At 52.9% G+C, this 25,020-nt stretch overlaps 2 protein-coding genes across 3 annotated transcripts in view; both read right to left on the bottom strand.

The window, feature by feature from the left end:
- The window catches only part of MEMO1 (mediator of cell motility 1), a 110,999-nt gene extending 107,547 nt beyond the window's left edge, over nt 1-3,452 (bottom strand). The window contains exons 1-2 of one of the 2 annotated variants that reach the window (XM_056127131.1): nt 3,393-3,452; nt 2,582-2,659 (exon numbers count right to left, since the gene is read on the bottom strand). In XM_056127131.1, the coding sequence (XP_055983106.1) occupies nt 2,582-2,642 (61 nt within the window). In that variant the 5' untranslated portion in view covers nt 2,643-2,659; nt 3,393-3,452. Of the gene's footprint in view, nt 1-2,581; nt 2,660-3,242; nt 3,262-3,392 lie in introns of those variants that run through there. The other variant, XM_056127141.1, reaches the window with a different exon arrangement.
- Nucleotides 3,453-12,717: 9,265 nt separating this feature from the next.
- Nucleotides 12,718-24,172, bottom strand: DPY30 (dpy-30 histone methyltransferase complex regulatory subunit). The gene is made up of 5 exons (XM_056126811.1): nt 24,146-24,172; nt 23,953-24,022; nt 23,817-23,864; nt 17,684-17,826; nt 12,718-13,075 (listed from the first exon to the last, which is right to left on the bottom strand). Exons 2-5 carry the CDS (start codon nt 23,986-23,988, stop codon nt 13,003-13,005), a joined length of 300 nt encoding a protein of 99 aa, XP_055982786.1. The 5' UTR covers nt 23,989-24,022; nt 24,146-24,172; the 3' UTR covers nt 12,718-13,002.
- Nucleotides 24,173-25,020: the final 848 nt, after the last annotated feature.

Here is a 25,020-nt window from a genome sequence, read left to right as displayed (position 1 = left end):
ATAAATAAATAAATATAAAAATTGAGTCTCGGGGCTGGAGCAATAGCACAGCAGGTAGGGTGTTTGCCTTGCACGCAGTCGACCCAGGTTCGATTCCCGGCATCCCATATGGTCCCCCGAGCACCGCCAGGAGTAATTCCTGAGTGCATGAACCAAGTCACTCCTGTGCATCGCCGGGTGTGACCCAAAAAGCAAAAAAAAAAAATTGAGTCTCATTCACACATATAGATGTAAATTGGTGTGGCCACACCCCAACGTGCTTGAAGGGAGAGTCAGGGAAACTGACCAACCTCAAGGTTCCCACCCCAGAGCCTGGACTCCATCCAGCCAGCTCTGAGGCACCTCCTGGGTCCTGAGTCTTTTTTTTTTTAAGGGCAATGACAATTCACATTACCAAAATGGCATTATTGATCTCATTCAGAATTTAAGGAAACCAGCAACTTGGGGAGCCCACTGTAGCGACTTTTCCCTGTGACTGATGAAGAGTTTCTCCAGGCACACAATGTTGGAGGCGGCTTCGACTGAGGCAATGAAGAAGTCTTGTCAAGTCCAATGTCTGGAGTCTGGCTTATCTTACCACCCAAAAACTGCTCAAAACGCCCATAAGAGAGTCAGACAGCACAGGAACTGGGACTAGAGAGACGGTGCAGTGGGTCTGACGCACCTGACTTGCACGCAGCCCACCCAGGGCCATTCCCTGCACCACAAACGGTCCCCAGGAATAATCCCTTAGCAGGAATTAAGGCTGAGCCTGCTTGTTCCAGGCCTCGGTTGGTGCCCCAAGCACCACTGGGAGTAGCCTCAGAGCACTGCCTGGTGTGATTCAGTCCCCTAACCCCCCAAGAAAAAGATCTGCCCACTACAAAAGAAAAAAAAGAGTCCTAAGAACATTCACCTATTGAAAAAAACGAGGAAAAAAAAAGAAGAAAAACAAAAGCAGGGCCCTGAGCTACTGCACAGCAGGTAAGTCTCAAAGTTAGCAGCTAGCACCAGGTGGGGGTCCCCAGAGCAGCGCCAGGAAGGCTCCCTGAGCACCGAGTCAGAAGCCAGCCCTGAGCGTAGCCGGGTGTGGCCTGGAAACAACATGAAAACAAGAGGCAAAAGAAGTAAACCAGAAGATGGCCAGGAAAGTGCACACTGAGGCCTCCAAACTCTTCAAACCAGACAGAAGGCAGGTTAGAGACTGGGCAGCAGGCAGGGCTGGACCCCCAAGCCCCACCTAGGGGCCCCCAAGCCAGCCAAGGAGTGGTCTCTTGAGCACTCCGGGCTGGAGGGGGAAGGGGGATTTTTCCAAACACTCAAGGAGAAAACCTTGGTGACTGACAACCCTGAAAGGCCTGTCACTGCATAAACTAAACAGGGCGTGCACAGGGCGATGGTCCGAGCAGGGACCCAAGAGGAAGTCCCGTTTCTCAATTCTGTTCTGCCACCGGCTTCCAGGAGTCGGGGGGGCCCAGCCCCACACAAGGCCCAGGACACCTCACCTGACACTGCAAACCGGTGCAGTGTTTATGGAGAACCTGAGCTGCTGGTGGGGACGTGGGGACGGAGGCGGCCACCCCACCGGCCCACCGGACGCGCTCAGTGCCCTTCGCTTAGCTCCGGGGCCGCCAGCGGGATTCTTTTGTGTCTCCCCAGCACTGTAAATCCTCGTGAGTCAGTCCAGGGCGAGCATTTCCCAGTTTAGCCAGCCGAGAAACGCTTCCTCTCTTCGCCCATCTCCTTCTCACCCAGCAAACCACCCTGCAATGCAACCATCTGCAGGTGGGGGGTGGGGGGCTGGCCGGGACCGGGATCTGAGACCCAGAGGGGCAAGAGGAGGCCGGCTCCGAGAAAGCAAAGCACCCCCCTCCCCAAAAACACACACCCCAAGGGGAAAAGGGGAAAAAAAAAACCTGCAAACTCTGAAGAATCCCCGTGGAACTTTCTTTGTTAACTTACCAGAAATGTGACTCCTGCCAAAACAATCGCAGGCAAAGCCGGGGCTCTCGCAAGCGCCCTATTAAAGGGGAAGTCCCGGCACTTTCTTACATAAAGGGCGCCCAAAGGTTCCCCGGCCGGGGCCGCGGCGGCCCGCGCCCCGCGGGGACCCGACAACGCCCCGGCAGCCGCTCCGAGGGGAGCGAGGGGGACGGGGGCGGCCGCTCGGGACGGCGCGGAGGCCCCCTCGGGACGTGCCCGGGACAATGCCAAGGGGCCAGCAAAGGGCCCGCGGGAGGCCACCGGGCCGCGGCGTGGCCGCCCCCACCCCCACCCCCACCCCCACCCGGGCCCGGCCAGCCCCGAGCCGGCCGGGCCGCGCCGTTCACCTGCGGGCACCCGGCCGCGTGCGGGGGTCGCGGGGCGCCGTGCCCGGGGCGGGGACCCCCGAGACGCGCACACACACAGACACGCACACGCACACGCACATGCACGCGCACACACACACACACACACGCGCGCGCGCACACACACGCGCACGCGCGCGCGCGCCCCGTCCCCCCACCCCGCCGCGGCCCGCGGCCCCCGCGCGCCCGTCCGCGCCCTCGAGCCGCCGCGCGGGGCCGGGGCCGGGCCGGGCCGGAGCGGGCCTGGGCCCTACCTGAGGCGGTGTACCAGCTCCCGGCGTGGCTGGCCTCCCGGCACACCACTCGGCTGGACATCTTGGCGCCGGTGCCGCCTATGGTGCACGAGGATGAATGAGGAGGCGGCGGCGGCGCGAGCGGCTCCGCCGGGAGGGGTGGGGGGCGGGGGCGGGGGGGCCGAGGCGCCGCGCGCGGCCCAGCCCAGGAGGAGGCGGCGGCGGGGAGGGGACCGGGCCGGCCCCGGAGGAGGAGGAGGAGGAGGAGGAGGAGGAGGCCCGGGAGGCGGAGGAGGAGGAGGGAGGAGGAGGAAGAGGTGGTGGTAGAGGATGAGGAGGGAGGAGGAGGAGGAGGAGGGAGGAGGAGGGAGGAGGAAGAGGAGGAGGTGGTACAGGAGGAGGAGGTGGAGGGGGGAGGGGAGGAGGGGAGGAGGAGGAGAAGAGGAGGAAGAGGAGGAGGAGGAGGAGGAAGAGAAGGAAGAGGAGGAGGAGCAGGAGGAGGAGGCGGCGGCGACAGCGACAGTCCCCGCGAAGGGGGGCGGCCTCCGGAAGACGGGGCCCGCGGCGGCCGCGCCCGAGCCCGGAAAGCGCCGGCCCCCGGCCTCCCCGCCGCGCCCCCAGCCCGCGCCGCCCCGCACCCCCCGCCGCCGCCCCCGCCCCCCGCGGGGCGCCCCGCACCCACCCCCGCGCCCGGCGCCGCCCCGCCCGCCCGCGCCGCGCGTCGAGCCCAACGGCGGAAGGCGGCCGCGGCAGCTGGGCCGGGCGGGCCGGGTCGGGCCGGGCCGGGCCGGGCCTCCCCCCTCCTCCCCCGGCCGGGCCGACGCGCCCTTACTCGCCGCTGCACCCGGTGCTGCCCACTGAGCATGCCCAGCAGCCGCCGCCGGGCCCGCCGAGCAGCCGGCGTGCACGCTCGGGCGGCAGGGGGAGGGCGCGGCGAGCGGGACGCAGCCGCAGGGCAGCCCCCTCCCCCTCCCCCGCCCGGGGGTCCCGCCGCGGGCGGGGGGGGGAGCCGCAACCCCGGGCCGCGCTCCGGGATGCCCCCGGCCGCGGGCGCTCGGGTCGGGCCCGGGCTCCGGCGAATGCTACTTTGTGTCCCCCGGGGCCACCCCCCCCCCACACCCCCCTCTGCCCCTCGCATCCCGGCCTGACTCCGTAGACGTGTCGCCGGTCCGGTGAGGGACTGCTGCGGGGGCTGGCCGCCCTCTCCGGGGAGCTCGGCCTCGGTTATTCCCATCCCTAAAGTGGGGACAGGGCGTTCCGGAGGGGGCCGGAGGCTACTGGCGAGGGGGTTACAGAGCCAGCCGGAGGGAGGGTCGCAGGACACTTTTATTGGACCCATCCCGGGACTCAGCAAGTGTCAGGAGCCAAGAATTCCTCTAGAAGTACCCAAGAATCCGCTAATCAGAGTATCTTGAGCCCCCCTCCCCAGGAAGTCTCTTGAAGTAGACCACCCCTCAACAGGGAGTTCAAAAAAAAAAAAAGTTGCTCAACATCTGAGTTTGGCACTGACAGATCCCCGGTAGAGTCCAAAGAAGTAACTGGACACCCACATATTCAAGTTTCCCCGGTGTCCCGATCATATTTGAAGGGCAGGAGCGAGCTCAAAAGAGCTGCCAGACACACCGGAAGCCGGGTTCCAGCCCCAGCCCTGCAGGGAGTGACAACCAAGCACCAAACCTGGAGTGGCCCGGGAGCAACCTGAGATGACCCAAAAAATTTTTTGAATAGTAGTGATAGGGCCGGAGCAATAGTACAGCTGAGTAGGGCGCTTGCCTTGCACGCAGCGGAACCAGGTTGGGTCCCCGGCCCCCCCAGAAATGACCTGTCACTGCAGAACCAGGAGTAAGACCTGAGTACCGTGGGATGTGGCCCAAATCGCCACCCCCCCCAAAAAAAAGTAAACTATAATTTGGGGTAGCTTACGTGGTTTCCTTAGCACCCCAGCTGCCCTCAGTAGGGAACCTACTGTCCCCATCCTCACCCTCAGCAAATTCTCAGGGTGACCCAGCTCCCCCCCCCCAAATTTTTTAATTGGGGGCGGGGCTGGAGCCATCCTACAACAGGTACACTGCTACAGCTGCAGTGCACAGGGTTGACCCAGGTTAAATTCCCTGCACCACATAGAGATGGTCCCCCACCCAGCTCCCAGGGAACAACCCCAGAGCTCAGGCCTCCACAAGTCCTCAGGGTGCTACCCACCCACTCCCCAAAAAACATGGTGGAGGATTGAACTGCACCCAGGATACGCTGGTGCTAGTCCTGGCTCTGAGCTCAAACAGTGCTTGGCCGACCATGTGCTACCCCCAGGATCAGGATGGACCCAGGCTTGACCCGCAGTGTCTGATTTCAAGACAAGAGCTCTACCTCTGTTACTACCAATCAGCCCTTAAAAAACTTTCAACTCATGGGGCTGGAGCAATAGCACAGCGGGTAGGGCGTTTGCCTTGCACGCGGCCGACCTGAGTTCAATTCCCAGCATCCCATATGGTTCCCTGAGCGCCACCAGGAGTGATTCTTGAGTGCAGAGCCAGGAATAACCCCTGTGCATTGCCGGGTGTGACCCAAAAAGCAAAAAAAAAAAAAAAAAACTTACAACTCATTTCTTCTGGATGTTATACTGATGGGACCAGAGAGATAGATAGTACAGTGGATTAAAACCCAAGAATATAAATAAAGGATATTATGCTGTTTCCACTCCTCCATTTTTCAATTTAAGGTCCAAGGATTAAGTGACCTCAATCCTAAAGTGGATTATGGAGATTCCTGACTCTCACGCATCTTTCTAAGGTCATTCACCTCAGTCTCCCAAGAGTGGCATTTTCTTTCCTTTTACGACAGGGTAGGGAATGGGGGGGTGGGGGTTGAGGCCCAAACTGGCACTGCTGGTGAGAGTTCAGGGCAATGCATCTGGCTCTGTCCTGGGCATGCATGGTACAGAGACAGCCACAGCCACCACAGGCCAGGCAAGCACCTTAAACCCTGTGCTCTCTGCAAACTAAATCTGTCTGTTTGGCCCTACCTGGCTCTGCAGGTAGGCTGGGAATGGAAATCCGGGTTAGCAGCGTGCAAGGCAAGTGCCCTCCCTACCCACTGTACAATAACTCTGACACCCTAAATCTGCTGGCTTTTTTTTTCCCCCCCGGCTTTTTGGGTCACATCCAGCGATGCCCAGAAATTACTCCTGGAGGTGCTCAAGAGACCATATGGGACGCTGGGAATCGAACCTGGGTCAGCCGCGTCCAAGGCAAACGCCCTACCCACCATACTGTCGCTCCAGGCCCCCTAAATCTGCTTCTTTACTCAACTTTTTTTTTTTTTTGGTTCCACCCGGCGTTGCTCATGCACTCAGGAATTACCCCTGGCGGTGCTCAGGGGACCATGTGGGATGCCGGGAATCGAACCAGGTCGGCCTTGTGCAAGGCAAACGCCCTCCCCGCTGTCCTATTGCTCCAGCCCCTTTACTCAACTTTTAACCTCACTTCACGGTAACTTGCCCAAACATTAGGATACTGTGTAGCAGCGTCTGCCCACACCTCCCCAGAGATTCCTTAGCCTCTGGCCTTTCTGGGCCTCTCTGGCTGCGACCATGCGGCCTGGCCCCATCCTAAGGAATAGGCCTCACTTCCCTACTCAAGGGTGTACTTTGCCTCTTCCAAGCTGAAGAAGCCCTTTTCTCTTGAGTATGGACCATTTTCTTTCCCACCCTTCATTTGCTAAATATTTACACATGCACACATATTATGCAACCAAAATCAAAAGGAAGGAGAAAAGCCAACATACATGACAAGTAGTTAATTAAGAGATAACAGAAAGAGCTTTGAATATAATCTCAGGGCTAGGATGAAAGATACGTTACTGGGGCCTGCTCGAGGCAATTGACGAATAACAGGATGATGAATGAATGAATGAACAGAAAAAAAGGGTGTTTTGGGGGCTGGAGCGATAGCACAGCTTGTAGGGCATTTGCCTTGCACACGGCTGACCTGGGTTCGATTCCAGTATCCCATATGGTCTCCTGAGCACCGCCAAGAGTACTTCCTGAGTGCATGAGCCAGGAGTGACCACTGTGCATTGCCGGTGTGACCCAAAACCCCCCCCCCCAAAAAAAACAAAAGCAAAAACAAAACAAAAAAGCAGTGTTTTGCCTACATGGTTCCCCAGAACCCCCTGGTGTGGCCCCAAAACCAAAGGAAAGGGTCTGATTGGCGGGGTGGGTTCCCTAGAGTACCAAAAGGCACTGAAAATGGATGACACCAAAATCCTCTCGTTGGAAATTTCAAGAGGAGGAAAGAATTGTTCTCACTGATATGGTATTGCTATTGTGACAGCGCTTACTGCTGGTTCTACTTCTAAGACTTAAAAATTATAAAGACATTGAATGCAGTGAACTAGAAACCTTCTTATTTTAGGACCCCGAAACTAGAATATTGGTCTGTGATCTTGGGCATCTGGTAGGTTCACCTGAAATCTTCCTTTTCTCGTCTGTCAAATGCAGACAGCAGGGCCCAGGAGAGCACAGTTGGTAAGGGTCCGCGTCTTACAAGGTGGCCGAACTAGGTTTGATCCCCGACATCCCACGTGGTCCCTCAAGCCATGCTTGGGGTGGAAGAACAGTAGTGAGCCGCACTCCAACCCCCCCCCCCCCGCCCCCACAAAAAAAAAAAAAAAAGCAAACAGCAGCAGTATCTGAAACCCTTGATCTTTGTTCTTGGTTTGGTTTTTCTTTTCGGTTTTCGGTTTTTTGGGTGGAGGAACCACACCCAGCAGTGTGGTCAAGCCCGAGGCAAACGCCCAAGCCCAACCCACTCTGCTATCCCTGGGCCCTTGATCTTGGTTCTTATCCTCTGCTTCCAGCAAAACTCGATGCTTACTCCAAACTAGTAATCTCATTTAAAAGTCAGCTTCTTCCCGCTGGGAGAGTCTCCAAATTCTCCCCAAAGAACCTATCTCAGTGGTCAAATTCAGCAAAGAACACAAAGCCAAGCGAAGTGAGAGCATAGAGTCTTATTTTCTCTAGAACATTCTCAACATATTCCAGCATTACTGCTATTGATCTTCCTCTGGATGCCTTACTGAAGGGCAGACTCTTCAGTATTCAGTTGAAACTGTTCATTGACCCATTTACCCTCAATTAAGCACTGTAGCACTGTAACATTGTAGCACTGTCCTCGCATTGTTCCTAGATTTGCTCCAGCCCGGCCCAGTAACGTCTCCATTGTGAGACTTGTTGTTACTGTGTTTGGCATATTGAATACGTCAAGGGTAGCTTGCCAGGCTTTGCTGTGCGGGCAAGATACTCTCGGGAGCTTGCCAGGCTCTCTGAGAGGGGCGGAGGAATCGAACCCGGCTCAGCAGGGCTGGCTGCGTGCAAGGCAAACGCCCTACCCACTGTGCTATCGCTCCAGCCCCTCAATTAAGCAAGATCCATATTAATATAAATCATCTGGGATCCCCAAAAGCAGTTTGAAAATACCATACAGGGGCTGGAGTGATAGCTCAGCAGGTAGGGTGTTTGCCTTGCATGCGTCCGACCCGGGTTCGATTCCCAGCATCCCATAGGGTCCCCTGAGCACCACCAGGAGTAACTCCTGAGTACAGAGCCAGGAGTAACCCCTGTGCAACACCGAGTGTGACCCAAAAAGCGGAAAAAAAAACTAAAATACTGTATAATTATTGCCAGTTTCCATCATATGGAACCAGGGAGATCACTCAAAAGCACTAGAGTACGTCTGCAATGCAGAACTGGGTTTTTCCATGTACCTGACACTGGACTAAACCATTTCGTGGTTTCTACAAGATAAAATCATGTACTTATTGCAGCTTGACAGGACAGAGGGTAAAGAGTTTGTCTTCCGGGGCTGGAGAGATAGCACAGTGGGTAGGGCGTTTGCCTTGCACGTGGCTGACCCGGGTTCGATTCCCAGCATCCCATATGGTACCCTGAGCACCACCAGGAGTAACTCCTGAGTACAGAGCCAGAAGTAACCCCTGTGCATTGCTAAGTGTGACCCCCCAATAAAAAAGAAAAAAAAAAGATTTTGTCTTCCATGTGGCTGACCAGGGTCCGATCCCCTGCCCCTCATAGTGGTCTGAGTGTACCAGAAGTGATTCCTGAGTGCAGAGCCAGGAGTAAGCCCTGAGTACAGTGGGGTGTGTCCCCCAAATCCAAAAGAAACAGTTGTCTTTTATTTTTGGAGCTTTATTTTTAGTGAAGTGATGTGGTTTTTATTGAAGGAAACTTGCTTAGAAAGATGTGAGACGAGAGAAAAAGAAAGCGGAGGAATGTGTCAAGAACACGGGTTTCTTGGGGTGGGAATGTGCATGTGGCCAACCCAGGTTCGATCCCCGGCATCCCCTATGGTCCCCCAAGCATCGCCAGGAGTAATTTCCAAGGACAGAACCAGGAGTAACTCCTGAACATGCTAGGTGTGACCCAAAAAGCCTAAAAATAAATAAATATTTAAAAAAAAAAAACATGGGTTTCTCCAGAGTAGAAATAGGCAAAGAAACATAGAAACAAATGAGATAAGTATTCAAGGAAGAACAATCGGGCTTGTAGGAGCAAGCCTGTATATTTCTGCAATAAAATTTTATACATAAAACTTTTCTGAATTTATTTATTTTTCTGCTTTTTGGGTCACACCTAGCGATGCACAGGGGTTACTCCTGATTCATGCACTCACGAATTACTCCTGGCCACGCTCGGGGGACGATATGGGATGCTGGGAAGCGAACCCGGGTCGGGCCGCGAGCAAGGCAAAGGCTCTTACCACTGTGCTATCACTCCAGCCACTTCTGAATTTATTAAAATTCCCAGAAATAGGGACTGGAGTGATAGCACAGCGGGTAAGGCGTTTGCCTTGCACACGGCCGACCCGAGTTCGATTCCCAGCATCCCACATGGTCCCCCGAGCACTGCCAGGAGTAATTCCTGAGTGCAGAGCCAGGAGGAACCCCTGTGCATTGCCAGGTGTGACCCAAAAGGCAAAAAAAAAAAAAAAATTTCCCAGAAATAAAATCAGTCAAAAGATTTGTTATTCTTTCTGTTCTGTTTTTCAACCCCCTCTCCCCACCCCTCCACCCCCCCACCCCCCGCATCTAGGTCACTCTTGGCTCCCAGGGGTGCTCAGAGGACCTCGAGGTGCCAAGGATGGACCCTGGGTGTCCATAGCATGCAGAGCATGACATGAACCTTTGCGCTTTCTCCCCAGCCCGAGTTTTGAGAGCTCACTCAGTACTAAAACAGCACTGAACACAGTGGGTGGGACTCTGGCCTTGCAAGCCAGGAAGTTTGACCCCAGCACCCCTGGCTCAGTGATCCCTGAGCAGAGTCAGGAGGAAACCCTGAACACTGCTGGGTGAGGCCCCAAACCAAAAGCAAAATACCATTGAAGAGGCCAGACAGTACAACAGGCTAAGGCATTGGCCTTGCAAACAACCAACCTGGGTTTAATTCCCAGGAGTGACCCCTGAGCACTGAACCAAGAGCATAGTATTAGGTTGAGTAAGAAACATCTGGGAGCCTAATACCAGGGTGCGGGGATCAAACCCATTCAGCTGCCTGCAGGGCCAGTGCCCTAGCTTATACTCCCTCCATCCCCCAAGGAGAACTTTCTAGGAGGTTAATGTGTTTGCCTTGCACAAGGCCAACCCTGATTCAACCCCCAGCATCTCATATGGTCCCTGAGTGATCCCTGAGCAGTCAGGAGTAAACCCTGAGTACTACCAGCTGGGTATTCCAAAAGCAACCCCCCAAAACTCCCTAATTTCCATCTTAAAAAAATAAACAATCAGGGGCTGGAGCAATAGCACAGCGGGTAGGGCATTTGCCTTGCACGCGGCTGACCCAGGTTCGATTCCCAGCATCCCATATGGTACCCTGGGCACTGCCAGGAGTAATTCCTGAGAGCAGAGCCAGGAGTAACCTCTGTGCATCGCCGGGTGTGACCCAAAAAGGAAAAAAAAATCAATGAGGGCCGGAGAGATAGCACAAAGGTAAGATTCTTGCTTTTTGCACAATCAACCTGGGTCCAATGCCCAGAACCACATAGATCCCCCAAGCCCCTCCAGGAGCCGTTCCTGAGCACAGAGTAGGGAGTACGCCCTGAGCACAGAGTATAGACCGAAAAAATAAACTTTTTTTTATGGGTTGGAGCGATAGCACAGCGGGTAGGGCGTCTGCCTTGCACGCAGCCAACATGGCCGACCCGAGTTCGATTCCTCCGCCCCTCTCGGAGAGCCCGGCAAGCTACCGAGAGTATTCGATATGCCAGACACAGTAACAACAAAGTCTCCAATGGAGACGTTACTGGGCCCGCTCGAGCAAATCGACGATCAACGGGAGGGCATTTATGCTTTTTGGGCTACACCCAGCGATGCTCAGGGGTTACCCCTGGCTCTGCACTCAGGAGTTGCTCCTGGCGGTGCTCATATGGGATGCTGGGAATCGAACCCGGGTTGGCCGCGTGCAAGGCAAACGCCCTCCTCGCTGTGCTATCTCTCCAGCCCCGAAAAAAATAAACCTTTTTAATGCTCCAAGTTTTTTCTCCATTTTTTTTTTTTTTTGCTTTTTGGGTCACCCCCAGCGATGATGCTCAGGGGTTACTCCTGGCTCTGCACTCACGGATTACTCCTGGCCATGCTTGGGGACCATATGGGATGCTGGGGATTGAACCCGGGTCTGCCGCTTACCAGGCAAACACCCTCCCCACTGTACTATCGCTCCAGCCCAGTTCCGGTTTCTAACATGCAAATCTCTGATGTTCTTCCAAAGCAGTTTCTCAACCCGCACTCAACCCACACTTCGAACAGGACTGCTTGGAGCAGGGTAGGGCTGAGCTTTTGAGTCACCAGAATCTCATCATTAAGCTCCACACAGAAGGCACCTCTGCGGTGACCGTCAGAAAGCCAGAACCAAACATCCTTCGGGAACAAAGGGGCAAAGTCGCTGCCCTTGGAACCACTGTTCCACTGAACCTTTTGCCACCTGGATTGTCTTCAGCTAATTTTTTTCTTGTAGAGCTTGGAGCTTACTCCCAGTGCTCAGTGGACCATGCAGTGCTGGGGATTGAGCCCGGGTAACCTCATGCGAGGGCTTTAACCTCTGAACATCTCAACAGTTCTCCCGGAGCTCATTTGTTTTCTCGATTTTTCATCTCTGAGGGGGTGAGCAGACCCAAAAGACTGCCTGGTGGTACTTGGTGCAAAAAATGAGATGATATGAACTAAACTCAAGCAAGTACTTCTCCGAGTACCTGAACACACTGGCGTTAGTGCCTTACAATGCCCATTTGAGCAGTACCAGCGGGGTGGTCACAAGCCACTTAACCTCCCCCAACCTGTTTCCTTATCTGAAAAATGGGAACAATATCTACTGGGCAGAGTTGCTGGAACAGAGGTAATTCAAGAAAAAAGGGGGGTGCTGCTCACAGAATGGCTTTCAACGAGAACTGTCTTTTTTTGCTTTTTTCAACGAGAACTGTCTTTTTTTGCTTTTTTTTTGCGTCCCGTTTTATGACGCTCAGGGGATACTCCTGGCTCTGCACTCGGGAATTACTCCTGGCGGTGCTTGGGGGACCATATGGAATACCAGGGATTGAACTTGGGCCAGCCGCGTGCAAGGCAAATGCCCTCCCTGCGTACTATCGCTCCGGCCCAAAGAGCTACTTTTCCTAAGGCACAGAAGCACGAGAGCACGCGATCAGCCCTCCACGATGCTCACATTAGTTCTCCAACTATGTTCTGCATTCCCCTCACCGCCGCTGCTTGTCAAAAGCTCGGGCAGGCGTGCCGGAGACAGTACAGCAGGTAGGACATCTGTGCGCACACGGCTGGCCCAGGTTCGGTTGTGAGAATGACATAGGGTCTCCCGAGCTCCATCCGGAGGGGTCTCTGAGCACAGAGCCAGGAGTCAGCCCTGAGCGATGCTGGGTGTACTATCCTGCACCCTCAAAAGATACCTAGCTCCCACCCTCCTGGTCATCTAGAGGCAACCTTGAGAAAACCTGGCTGAGACTTTGAAATACTGTACTTGAATCTGGTGTCTCTCACACTAATGCTGTCAAACCAGCATTCGAGGACACAGGAAAGGACAAGTCAAGAAAATTACTGAACCGGATAAAATATCTGTCATCTATAACAAAGACTACTTTAAAAGGATGTTTTAATGGTTTATTTTGAAGGTCATTTTAGAAACAAGGTTAAAGGCAATCAGAGAAAATTGCACAGAATACACTCATTAAATAAGTATGACAAACAAATCAAAATGAGGGAGACAGGTTTTCTTCTGCAACTCCAGATGCAGGTTCCGTTGTCCTGAAGGCTCTGACACTTCCAAAAGGGGCGTGTGAGGGAATCACGACAGGGAATCACGGCAATTAAAGCTGCCTCTTAATCATGTAAATCTACAGTAGAAACCAAGTATTTCTGCTCTTCCCAGTAAGTCAATTTCGATCTTCAAACTGTGCCTTGTTTTTTAAAAGGTATGATGCTAGAAATTCAATGGGATTTGGTGGCCTGAAAAGGAAAAGAAATCCAAATTTTAGAAATGTACATTCTAGATGTGTTTGTCCCATAATGTAAACACACCTTTCACAACATAATTTCCAAAATGCAATCAAAGGCCATATGCAGTAAGTTAAGAAGGAGAGGCAAGCAAGTTAGCTGACAAGAGTTTAAGAGAGACACAATTTCTCTATAGTTTAAATCTAGCTAGGCCAGAGTGTGCAGAAAGCCCTTGACTGCCCACAGCCCGTCATGGTGAGTATCAGTCTCTCCTGAGCAGAGCCAGAAACCGCCCCTATACATGACTGGGCGTGGTCCAAAACCCTCGTAAATAAATCTGGTTATCAGCTTAGTTCTACAACCAAACTTTTCTTTTCTTTCTTTTTTTTTTTTTTTGCTTTTTGGGTCACACCCAGCGATGTATAGGGATTACTCCTGGCTCTGCACTCAGGAATCACTCCTGGCGGTGCTCAGGGGACCATATGGGATGCTGGGAATCGAACCCAGGTTGGCCGCATGCAAGGCAAACGCCCTACCCACTGTGCTACCTATCGCTCCAGCCCTGACAACCAAATTTTTAAAAACTGCAATAGGATGGTGATGACACTGACACTGACGGCAGGAGAGGGTAGAATTCGGCAGTGTTCAGTTTCTTCCAGGTGACACGGTCACGCCTGGTTTCTGAAAAACTGCATCAAACTGCACACCTATGAGTTGTGATTCCCTGTTTAAGTCTATTCCTCAGTAAGATGAGCAGAAGAGAAAGGCGGCGACAGGATCCCCACAGCAGGAAGAAGAACTCCCCAAGGGACGTCAGGAAAAGCAGTAACACATTTGCTCACATTTGATTACGTTTAAAGTCACTGCTATTTTTCACTGAGCATTTTAACAGTTCTGATGCTGCCACACATATTATACCTCACCAATTAAACACATTTTAAAAATAAGGGCTGGAACAGTAGCATAGCGGGGAGGACATTTGCTTTGCACACAGCCAACCCGGGTTCGATCCTCAGTATCCAGGAGTGATTCCTGAGTACAAAGCCAAGAGTAACCCCCGAGCATCGCTGGGTATGACCCAAAAAGTCAAAAAATAAATAACAATAAATTAAAATTAAGAAATGTGGGGCCAGAGAGATTGGACAGTGGGTAAGGCACTTGCCCTGCACGCAGCTGACCCAGGTTTGATTCCCAGCGTCCCGTGTGGTCCCCTGAACTCCACCAGAAGTGAAGAGCACAGAGCCGGAAGTAAGCCCTGACCACTGCTGCCAGGTGTGGGCGCCAAAAGCAAAAAACATTTAAGAAATGTTTTTTAAGAAACATAATTTAATAATAATTAAATAATAATAATAAGAATTTAAGAATTTAAGAAATGCCAGATCTTGATTTACCAAATACAAAATTATTCTTACTGTAAAAACAAGTCCAAAGAAGAAAGGCTGGGGAATGCCTATTAAATCTATCCATGAAAATGTCTATCAAAACCTGACTTGTGGGGCTGGAGCGATAGCACAGCGGGTAGGGCGTTTGCCTTGCACGCAGCCAACATGGCCAACACAGGTTCGATTCCCAGCACCCCATATGGTCCCCTGAGCACCGTCAGGAGCAATTCCTGAGTGCATGAGCCAGGAGTAACACCTGAGCATCGCTGGGTGTGACCCAAAAAAAAAAAAAAAACCCAAACAACCTGACTTGTATACTCGATCACTGTATAACTGAAACCCAAGCACAAAAATCTGTAAGTCTACAACTGTACCTCATGGTGTTTCACTAATAAAAATTAAAAAAAAAAAAAAGAGAAAATCTGAAATTGAACTGAGAAGGCTACGGTAGATGAATGCAATTAAAATAGCATCATCAGAAAAAAAAAAACCCTGACTTGTACCATTTTCAAAAGCACCCCCCCAGGGGGCTGAAGCAGGGAGGGTCTTTGCCTTCCACACAGCTGATCCAGGTTCAATCCCCTTTCGATCCGCAGCATCCCACATGTCCCCCAAGTACTGCCAGGAATGATTCCTGAGTGCAGAGCCAGGAGTGAGCCCTGAGCATTGCTGGGTGTGACTCAGAAAGAAAATTAAAAAAAAAAAAATTCCTTTAACACTGAAGTATCCTTCAGGATCAGGCAAACACAGGTAATAATTGGGGGGCTAAGGGGGTGTAAAGGCCCAGAGGCTCCTCCCAGGGATGAGGAGCTCAAGCCTGTGCAGGTGTGTGAGTATGCCGTCCACACAGCAGAACCTGGCAAGCATTCAATATGCCAAAAACAGCAACAGCAAGTTTCACAATGGGGACGTTACTGGTGCCCGCTCCAGCAAATCGATGAACAAGGGGAGGACAGTGCTACAGTATTTGTAATATTTTACTAGGCCCGGAGTGAGAGTACAGCAGCCAGGGCACTTGTCTTGCATGCAGCCGAACTGGGTTGATTGCTGGCAGAAGTGATCCCCGAGCAGAGCCAGAAATAACCCCGGAGCACTGCGATACGGGCACCCCACCCCACAAAATAGCGTTTTACTAAAAATCTTCAATTTTTTCCTAGTGTTTAAATAAAATTACAGATTCTAATATGCTAAACACCATTAGAAAAAGTATCAAGGGGCTAGAGCAATAGCACAGCGGGTAGGGCATTTGCCTTGCATGTGGCCGACCCGGGTTCAATTCCCAGCATCCCATATGGTCCCCTGAGCACCACCAGGGGTAATTCCTGAGTGCAGAGCCAGGAGTCGACCCTCGGCATCACTGGATGTGACCCAAAAAGCAAAAAAGCAAAAAAGCAAAAAAAAAAAAAAAAAAAAAAAAAAAAGCATCAAAATGCCCATGTTTTAACTGTCCGTAGCAGAGCCAAGACATTTCTTGTAGCCACATTTTATCAATATAATAAAAACAAGTTAATAGTCACACACACAATTTTTATAAGCGATTAAATCTACCTGTTCTCAATGATTCAGTGTAAAATGAGATGTATTTTCATCATGCATTACTATTATTTGAATAAAACAAATATGGTTTTATGGCTGCTGACTAGTATAGTTAAAAAAGAATAATTCTCTTCTTGAACTGGCTTACAAACACACAAAAAGGGTAGAACTGGGGAAAAACAGTAAAAAGAAATAACTAGAACCTTGCTAGTAAATTCAAACAAACTGGACAAAAGGAAACACTTATGATGTTGGGCTGGAGAGATAGCACAGCGGGTAGGGCGTTTGCCTTGCATGCAGCTGACCCAGGTTCAATTCCCAGCATCCCATATGGTCCCCTGAGCACTGCCAGGTGTAATTCCTGAGTGCAGAGCCAGGAGTAACCCCTGACCATCGCTGGGTGTGACCCAAAAAGAAAAAAAAAAAAAACACTTATGATGTTGAGGCAATGACGACATTAGAGAATGTGATGGGAACCTTTTGAGCATCCTGGTTTGAGTTCCATACCATGAATAGTCATGTCCTTCGTTTAGAAAAACTCCACCAAATTTATGTGAAGAAAATAGTTTTTATTTTTATTTATTTTTTGCTTTTTTGGGTCACAGCCAGTGATGCACAGGGGTTACTCCTGGTTCATGCACTCAGGAATTACTCCTGGCCGTGCCTGGGGGACCATATGGGATGCTGGGAATCGAACCCGGGTCGGCCGCGTGCAAGGCGAATGCCCTACCCGCTGTGCGAAAATAGTTTTTAAAAAGTCAAAAAAGCATGAAAATTCAAACTGGTAAGTGGAACTGAAATATTCCAACAGTAAGACAACAGTTAAACTGTAGCATTATCATTTATTATGGTCTATAAAGTATTTCAAGTCATAGTATTAAGTATGACAGAAATGCAAAATTACACCATCAAATAAGAAATCTTTACAAACATGCAATGTGATCTATGACTAGAAGGGAAAAAAATGTAGTGTCCACAGCTATGGTTAACTTCTTCAGAAAGAACACTTAATTGCCATAAATTTTTATATACGTAAAAAAAAAAAAAAAACCCTAGAGGCTGGAGTGATAGTACAGCGGGTAGGGCGTTTGCCTTGCACACAGCCGACCCAGGTTCGATTCCCAGCATCCCATATGGTGCCCTGAGCACCGCCAGGGGTAATTCCTGAGTGCAGAGCCAGGAGTAACTCCTGTGCATCGCCAGGTATGATCCAAAAAGCAAAAAATATATAGATAAAAAAAAAAACCCTAGGGGGCCAGAGCAATACCACAGTGGATAGGGCATTTGCCTTGCACACGTCCAACCCAGGTTAGATCCTCGGCATCCCATATGGTCCCCCAGCACCGCCAGGAGTGATTCCTGAGTGCAGAGCCAGGAGTAACCCCTGAGCATCGCTGGGTGTGACCGACCCAAAAAGTAAAAAAGTAAAATAAATAAAGACAACACACATACACACAAACACCCCTACATAAGGAACATCATTTCAACCTCTGTTGATGCTGGTTCTGGCGACTCCATTTGCAAGGCTCTTACCTTTCACGGGGCTGGCGCGACTGTACAGCAAACAGGGCGTGCGCCTTGCATGACACTGACCTGGGTTCAATCCCCGGCATCCCACGTGTCCTCCAAGCACTGCCAGGCATAATCCCTGAGCATAGTCAGGTACGGCCAAAAGACTAAACAAAACAAAACAGGCCCTTACCTCTCCTTTGCGAGCACAGCAAGGCCCTGTAATAAGATAGGTACAACAGTCTGATCCAGGTAGGCACGGGTAGGCAACGACTGGAGATCCACCTTCTGTTTGGATGACTTTTCTGCATTAACCTTCTCATTTTCTACTATCCTCTAGTGAATTAAAAAAACATGCACAAACATTATAAACACCTACACTGGTGATAGTGCGCAACAAAAAATTACCACAAAAAATGACGACCAATAAGAAGGCAAATCTCAGGGACTAGAAAGGGATTATAACTGGGATTTAATTATAAGTCACTGGCAAAATCAACCCCCAATTTAGCCACCTGGATTCATCTCACAACTGGAGGCGACATCAAGCTATTTGACTGGAAAACTTTGCCTTCTTTTGGAGAATTTACCATTTTGGAAATTGACGAATAAGGAATCGAAGCGGTCGTACCGCAGGTAAGGCTGCCCCGATGGTGCCCGGAGCATGCCAGGAGTTAGCCCTGAGTGCTGAGCACTGCCTGGTGTGGCCAAAAAACAAAGGGGGAAAAAAAAGTCATGGAGACCCCCTCTGCAGCTGCAGGAGCTGTTCCCAGGATACAAACAAGGGGCTGAGACAACTAGGCCAGGTCGGCGGGAAAGACTGTGGCCTGCAGAAGGAGCAGGAGGCTGGAGCCTGGCGCCCTCACTCACTACCAAGGGCAGTTCCTGATCCTCTGACCAGAAAAGGAAAGACTCCACCGCTGCATCAGCAAGGAGCAAGGGGTGAGATACAGCAAAGAAGGGAATCACACTTCGACTAATAAGCTCTGCGGGTCGCCGCAAAGCTTAAAACCAACCTCCGGGCACGAGTGACTGGGCATCGGCCTTGCACAGCTGACCTGGGTTCAAGTCCTGGCACCCATATGGTTCCGCGAGCCCTACCAGGAGTGAACCCTGAGCACCGCCAGGAGAGACGGCATAGTGGATAGGCGCTTGCCTTGCACAAGGCTGATCCAGGTTCCACCCGAGGAAATCCACGTGGCTCCAGAGCTCACAGGTAGTGATCCCTGAGCACCACTGGACGTGGCCAAAAAAGCAACACCACCATTAAGACACATCATAATCGAACTATTTAAAAACAATTCTGCAGTACGAGGCCAGAGCAGTGGGTCGGGCACGTGCCTTGCACACAGCCAACATGGATTCAATCCCAGGCATCCCAGAGTCTCCCAAGCATTGCCAGGAGTCTTTTCTGGGTGCAGAACCAGGCAGAAGCACTGGGCACTGCCAGGAACAGCTTCAAAACAAAATTAATTAACCTTAAAATGAAATCTCAAAATCATCAAGAAAAGCGATGACTTATAAAGAAGCAAAAACAGGAATGGTAATGCGGTCACCTACACCAACCACAAGAAGGGGATCGACACCTGCAGGTGCCTCTCCAGAACAAGGCCAAAGGAAGGACCTTCGAAGACCCTCAGGAGCTCCGGGGCCTGGCAGGGCAAGGCCAGGGTCTCCCGTGGTGCCACAGGCCAGGCCCACTGAGAAGCTGCCACATTCCTTTCCCCACCCCGGCAGGACAGGGAGCTGTAAGCCGGCCCTTGAGACAGCAAGATGTGGGTACCCAAGGAAATCTGCACCAGCACACACGCAAATAAAGAGCTCACAAAAAGGGGTAAGAGGAGAAAGGTGGGCGATCCCTTATTTGAACCTAAAGGAAATGAACTTGAGGTGCTTTTGAGCCATACCCGAAGGTGCTCAGGGGTCATTCCTGGAGGGGCTCAAGGAACTGGGATAATCGACATTTCAAAACAATTATAATAAGCTTCCGTGTTTCCAACCTACAGAACCACACTAGGTACAGACTGCAGGAAAGAGGAAATGGAAGGACTGTAAGGCTGTCAACCGCCACTAGAAAGCCAACTCAGTAAATTGGCAAATCACAGAGCTTTTAGCAACCAGCTAGGAAAACACAGTGAGACAATAAGCAGATTCCAACGGAGGGGGCCCTAGCAATGGACAGCATGAAGGGCGCCTGCCGACCGAGGTGGACTCCCAGTATCCCATAGGGGTCCCTGAGCCCCGCCAGGTGTGGCCCCAAACACAAAATTACAATGGAATGGAATCCCAAGCCCACAGCGGCCGGCTGGCAGGGCTTCCGGAACTTTCAGCCATCACAATAGCTAGGAAGAGAGAAGCAGGAGACCTGGGCCGTCACATGGGCCCAGCGGTACACAGGAAAGACCCAGAAAGGGCAGGCAGAGCCCTGGCTGCAGCTGGGGGAACGCTCTGCTTACTCCTCAGAGATTCTCAATCTGGGGCGTGGACCCCCCCCTCCCGAGACCCCAAAGACCCCCCAAGGAGATCACAGGTGGAAATCATGTCAACTGAGGCAACAGAGGAGGGAGACTACGGGGCCCATCTGCCCAGGCAGGAAGGAAACAGTGAACAGGGCCCCGGGCAGAGGAAGGTTGAGAAACACGGATTCCGGGTTTGGGAACTGAGAGCGAGGATGGCGGGGGCGGGGGGGGGGGGTGCTGCATGGGGTCCCCCATGGGAAAGAAGGGGGCAGGAAGGGAGGTTAGTTTGGTAACCTCCAGCTAGAGACAACCTTCGGCCACTGCAGGTATGGCCCCCTCAAAAAACACACGCCAAACACCTTACTGGGCTGGAGTGACAGCCCGGGGGGTGGGGGGGGGTAAGGAGATGCGTTGCAGGAGTGAACCCTGAGCACAGCCAGGACCCGCCCCAGCCGAAGCAAACAAAGCCACCAGAGAGGACGAATGCTGGCGCTGGGGTCTGCATATGCCCTGCGCGCAGGAGACCCGAGCTCAGTCTCCGGACCCCACTCCCACAGGCACTGCCGGGAAAGATTCCCTCCCGAGCCCCACTAAGAGGCCTTCCCTGAACACCCCTGTCTGTGTCCCCCAATAATACTGCCCTTACCATTACCCTTCTCGGAAATGTTCCAACCCATCACTTGGTCAAACATAAATGTCTTTGCTTTTGTCCTATTTTTAACCCGCTCTCTCGGGTGTTTGGGGGTCATTCCAACCAGTGCTCTGGGGACCATGAGGTACCAGGGCTAAAACTCTGTCCCCCAGTATGCAAAGCATTACTCCAGCCCATCGTGCTGTCTGTCTGGCCCTATTCATTGACGGGTGTAAACCACCACAAACACAAAAGACACGGGAAGCCAAGAGAGAGCACCAGGAATCACGAGGGAAATTCTAATCAAAACCATGAGACATCTCTGACCTGCTGGAATAATTACTCTCAAAAAGACAAGAAATAGGGGCCGGAGTGACAGTACAGCAGGTAGGGCATTTGCTTTGCACACGGCCAACCTGAGTTCGATCCCTGGTACCCCATGTGGTCGCTGAGCACCACCAGGGGCGATCTCCCCAAAAAAGATAGGCAGTAAGTGTCGGCTAGAATGGGACGACAGAAACAGAAATAGAAAGGGAACAGGGTCCACTGCTGCCGGGGATGGAAACAGGTGTAGCTACTAGGGACCCAGCCCAGCAGGCTTAGCGTGGGGTTCCTCAGAGCATCCCGCTCGCCAAAAATATGCAAACTGTCCGCTGATGGAAAAAAAGCAGCAGCGCACGGGGCCAGAGTGGGTTAAGGGGCTTGCCTTGCACGTTCCGCCCCAGGCGGCTCCTAGCTTGGCATAAGATCTCCCAAGTGCTGCCAGAAGTGACCCTGGAGCAGACGAACCAAGAGTTCAAGGCTCCAGGCACCACAATATGACTCAAAAGAACCCAAGGAGAGAAAAAAAAGAAAAAAAAATGAATCACTCAGTAGAATGCTATTCGATCATTTAAAGTAAGGATGCAGGGGATGGAGCGATAGCACAGCGGGTAGGGCCTTTGCCTTGCACATGGCCAACTTGGGTTCGATTCCCAGCATCCCCTACCGTCCCCCAAGCCCTGCCAGGAGTAATTCCTGAGTACAGAACCAGGAGGAACCCCTGTGCAACGCCGGGTGTGACCCAAAAACCAAAAAATAAATACAAATTAAAAAAACAAGGATGCAGGGCCAAAGAGACCTGAGCACAGGGGTCACCCGTAAGCAGGAAGGCAGGAGTTAGCCCTGAGAATGGTTGGAGTTTCGGGGTACACGAGATGTCCGCATCATACATGGTCCCCAAGCCCTGCAAGGAGTGATCCCCAAGTCCAGAGCTAGGAATAAGACCTGCACCACTGGGCGTGACCCCAAAAAACAACTAAAAAAAGAATTCTATGTAACATCTATATAAGATGTTAAATATTATCTAGGTTAATTGTAACCCGTCTGAATCACATTAAACACATTAATCATTACATTGTTTTTTTTTTTTTTGCTTATGGTTCACACCCCATCAATGTTTAGGGGTTACTCCTGGAGGTGCTTGGGGGACCATATGGGATGCGAAGGATCGAACCCGGGTCAGCCGCATGCAAGGCAAATGTCCTACCCGCTGAACTATTGCCCAGGCCCCATAATCATTACACTGTACACCTATAACCGTTCCATGTCAATTACATCAAGTCAATGACACCCAAGTTTTGGTTTTTTTTTTTTTTTGCTTTTTTTGGGTCACACCCAGCGATGCACAGAGGTAACTCCTAGCTCTCTACTCAGGAATTACTCCTGGCAGTGCTCAGGGGACCATATGGGATGCTGGTAATCGAACCTGGGTCGGCCGCGTGCAAGGCAAACACCCTACCCGCTGTGCTATCGCTCCAGTTCCCGACACTCAAGTTTTAAGAGAACAACTTCAGTTTTGTTTTCTCTCTGGGGCGGGAGAGTGGGTAGGATGCTTGCCCTGCCCACAGCCCAGTGAAGTTGAATCCCAGTACTCTCTATGGCCCCCCAAGTCCACCAGATGAGGTAGAATGCGGAGTAACCCTCATAAACTCCGAATGTACCTACCCAGAAAAGTAAAATATAAAAATAAATAAATTTAACATATTTTTGTGTTTTGAGCCACACTGGGCATTGCCCAGGGATCACTCCTGGCGGTGACCAAAAGAGGTGCTAGGGATCGAAACCAGGTCGGCCAAGTACAGGGCAAAGGCCCTACCTAGTACACTATCTCTCCAGTCCAGGAAGTGCATTCATATTTTAAAATTATAAGAGGGAGCAGGTAAAAAGTAGTATTAATTTAAAAATATTTAGGTGGGCGGGGCTGGAGAGATAGCACAGCGGGTAGGGCATTTGCCTTGCACTTGACGGACCCAGGTTCGATTCCCAGCATCCCATATGGTCCCCTGGGCACTGCCAGGAGTAACTCCTGAGTGCAGAGCCAGGAGTAACCCTGTGCTTCGCCAGGTGTGACCCAAAAAGCAAAAAGCAAAAAAAAAATTTAGGTGGGGAGGGGCATTTTCCTTTGCATGCAGTGAACCCAGATTGGATTTCTGCACCATATATGTTCCGAGGACCACCAGTGAGTGATCCCTGAACATCTTTGGTTGTGATTAAAAAAAAAAAAAATTTTTTTTTCCTTTAAAGTATCTGCTATGTAATACTTTCCAATGGCACTTACTGATTCAACCATACCAGGAAAAAAAAAAGTGAGCTCCACCGGCATTTTAGTTCTACCATCAAGAAAATAAATTTCAGGGGCTGGCGAGATAGTACAACGGGTAGGGCGTTTGCCTTGCACGCAAATGCAAGTAGCATAACGGGTAGGGCACTTGCCTTGCACGCGTCCGACCCGGGTTCAATTCCCAGCATCCCATAGGGTCCCCCAAGCGCCGCCAGGAGTAATTCCTGAGCGCATGAGCCAGGAGTGAGCCCTGTGCATCGCCGGGTGGGACTCCAAAAAGCCAAAAAAAGGAAAAAAAAAAGAATTTCTTCGATATAAGGGGCAATCATACCCCAGCCATCCCCCCAACAGGCACACTGATCAACCAAAAGACCATGCAGCGAGGACCCCCGGGTCAAGCGTGCACTTTTCACATAGTTTGGGGGGGCCACTCGGCCTTCCGGACTCAGAGCCCCTTTCTCTCTCTGCGCACGAACGGAACAGGATCCCCGCGACGCGACGCCACGCCACGCCACGCCACGCCGTCCCCTCGGCCGGCGCAGCATCCTCCCCGCCCCCCCCACCCCCAGCCCGCGCGCCCAGGTGGCCCGGGCGCAGGTGCGCGCGGCGCGCGGGGACGCAGGCGCCGAGTTACCTCGACGCTGTCGGTGAGGCCGTACTCGGAGTGCGGGTTCTCGGCGACCTGCGGGACAACAGCGCGGCGCGCGGGGTCAGCGGGGCCGGCGGGGTCGCGGCGCGCCGACCCCGGCCCCGGGCCCGCGGGGACCTACCTGCGTCTGCCCCTCCAGCATCTGCTCGGGCTCCATCGCGCGCGCTGCGCTCCAGGCCCCGGACGCCGGCCTGCGCGGGGAGAGGCGTTACCGGGCGCCGCCGCCCCGCCCCGCGCCCCGCCCGGCCCGTTGCGCGGAGGCCTCCCCCCCCCACCCACCCGCCACCCGGGGCCCGGCCAGGGGAGCTGCTGACCCGCGCCCAGCCCGCGCTGCCTGCCAGCCGCGCCGCGCCGCGCCGCCGAGTCCCGGCACGATCCGCCGCCGCCGCCGCCGCCGTCCGTGCCGCGCCTGCGCGCTGCGACCCGCTGCGGAGCCCGGCCCCCCGCGCTCGGCGATCGACTGAGGACCCCGGGCGCTCGGCGATCGGCTGAGGATCCCGGCCCGCCGCGCTCGGCGATCGGCTGCGGGGCCTGCGCCAGGCACAGGTCCCGGCCCCCGCAGCGCGCACACGAGCGCGCACCGCACCGCCCCGCCCCGCCTCGCCCCGCCCCGCCCCGCCCGGCCCGGCGTCCCCTGGGCTCCGCCGCCCCGCCGAGCACCGACACGGCTGAGTCCTCTGCGTGCAGAGCCGGCAGCGAGCCCTGAGTGCCGGCGAGGGTGGTCCCCAAACGACAGCAACGGAAAGGGAAGAGTCTGGCTGGATCGTGGGGGAGGCACGTGGCCCGGGTCAGATCCGCACCACGGGTCCCCTGGGCCCGCGGGAGTGGTGCCTGAGCACCCTGCTCCTCCCCCCAGGGGTGATTCCTGAGCCTGGAGTGATCCCTAAGCATCCTGTCCTCGCCTCCACGGGTGATCCCTGAGCCAGGAGTCATCCCCAGGAGTGATGCCTGAGCCAAGAGTGATCCCTGAGCACCGCTGGATGTGCTTCTACTCCCCCTCACACACACTATTATAATATATCTGTGCATATATGTTGCGCTAGGTTTCCCCCTTCACACAATTTGTCAATAACAAAACGGAGACTGCTTTAGGGCCCCAGCCCTAAACCAGATACCACACCTTCTGCACAGTAGCTGTGGCTCAGACATGCAAATTCTGATGGCCTTAAGTGCAATAGATTCATTTACC

This window comes from Sorex fumeus, unplaced genomic scaffold, assembly GCF_029834395.1.
Source record: "Sorex fumeus unplaced genomic scaffold, SorFum_2.1 ptg000006l, whole genome shotgun sequence".
Taxonomy (NCBI): domain Eukaryota; kingdom Metazoa; phylum Chordata; class Mammalia; order Eulipotyphla; family Soricidae; genus Sorex; species Sorex fumeus.
The sequence above is the reverse complement of the archived record's forward strand: the minus strand, read 5'-3'. Positions and strand labels throughout refer to the sequence as shown.

What these genes read in the sequence shown, in the direction of transcription:
- DPY30 (XM_056126811.1), bottom strand. Translation starts at nt 23,988, where the DNA reads ATGGAGCCCGAGCAGATGCTGGAGGGGCAGACGCAG. An exon ending in TGCTGGAGGGGCAGACGCAG is followed by an intron (nt 23,865 to 23,952) that starts GTAGGTCCCCGC and finishes GTTGTCCCGCAG; the next exon opens with GTCGCCGAGAACCCGCACTC. An exon ending in GCCTCACCGACAGCGTCGAG is followed by an intron (nt 17,827 to 23,816) that starts GTAACTCGGCGC and finishes TTAATTCACTAG; the next exon opens with AGGATAGTAGAAAATGAGAA.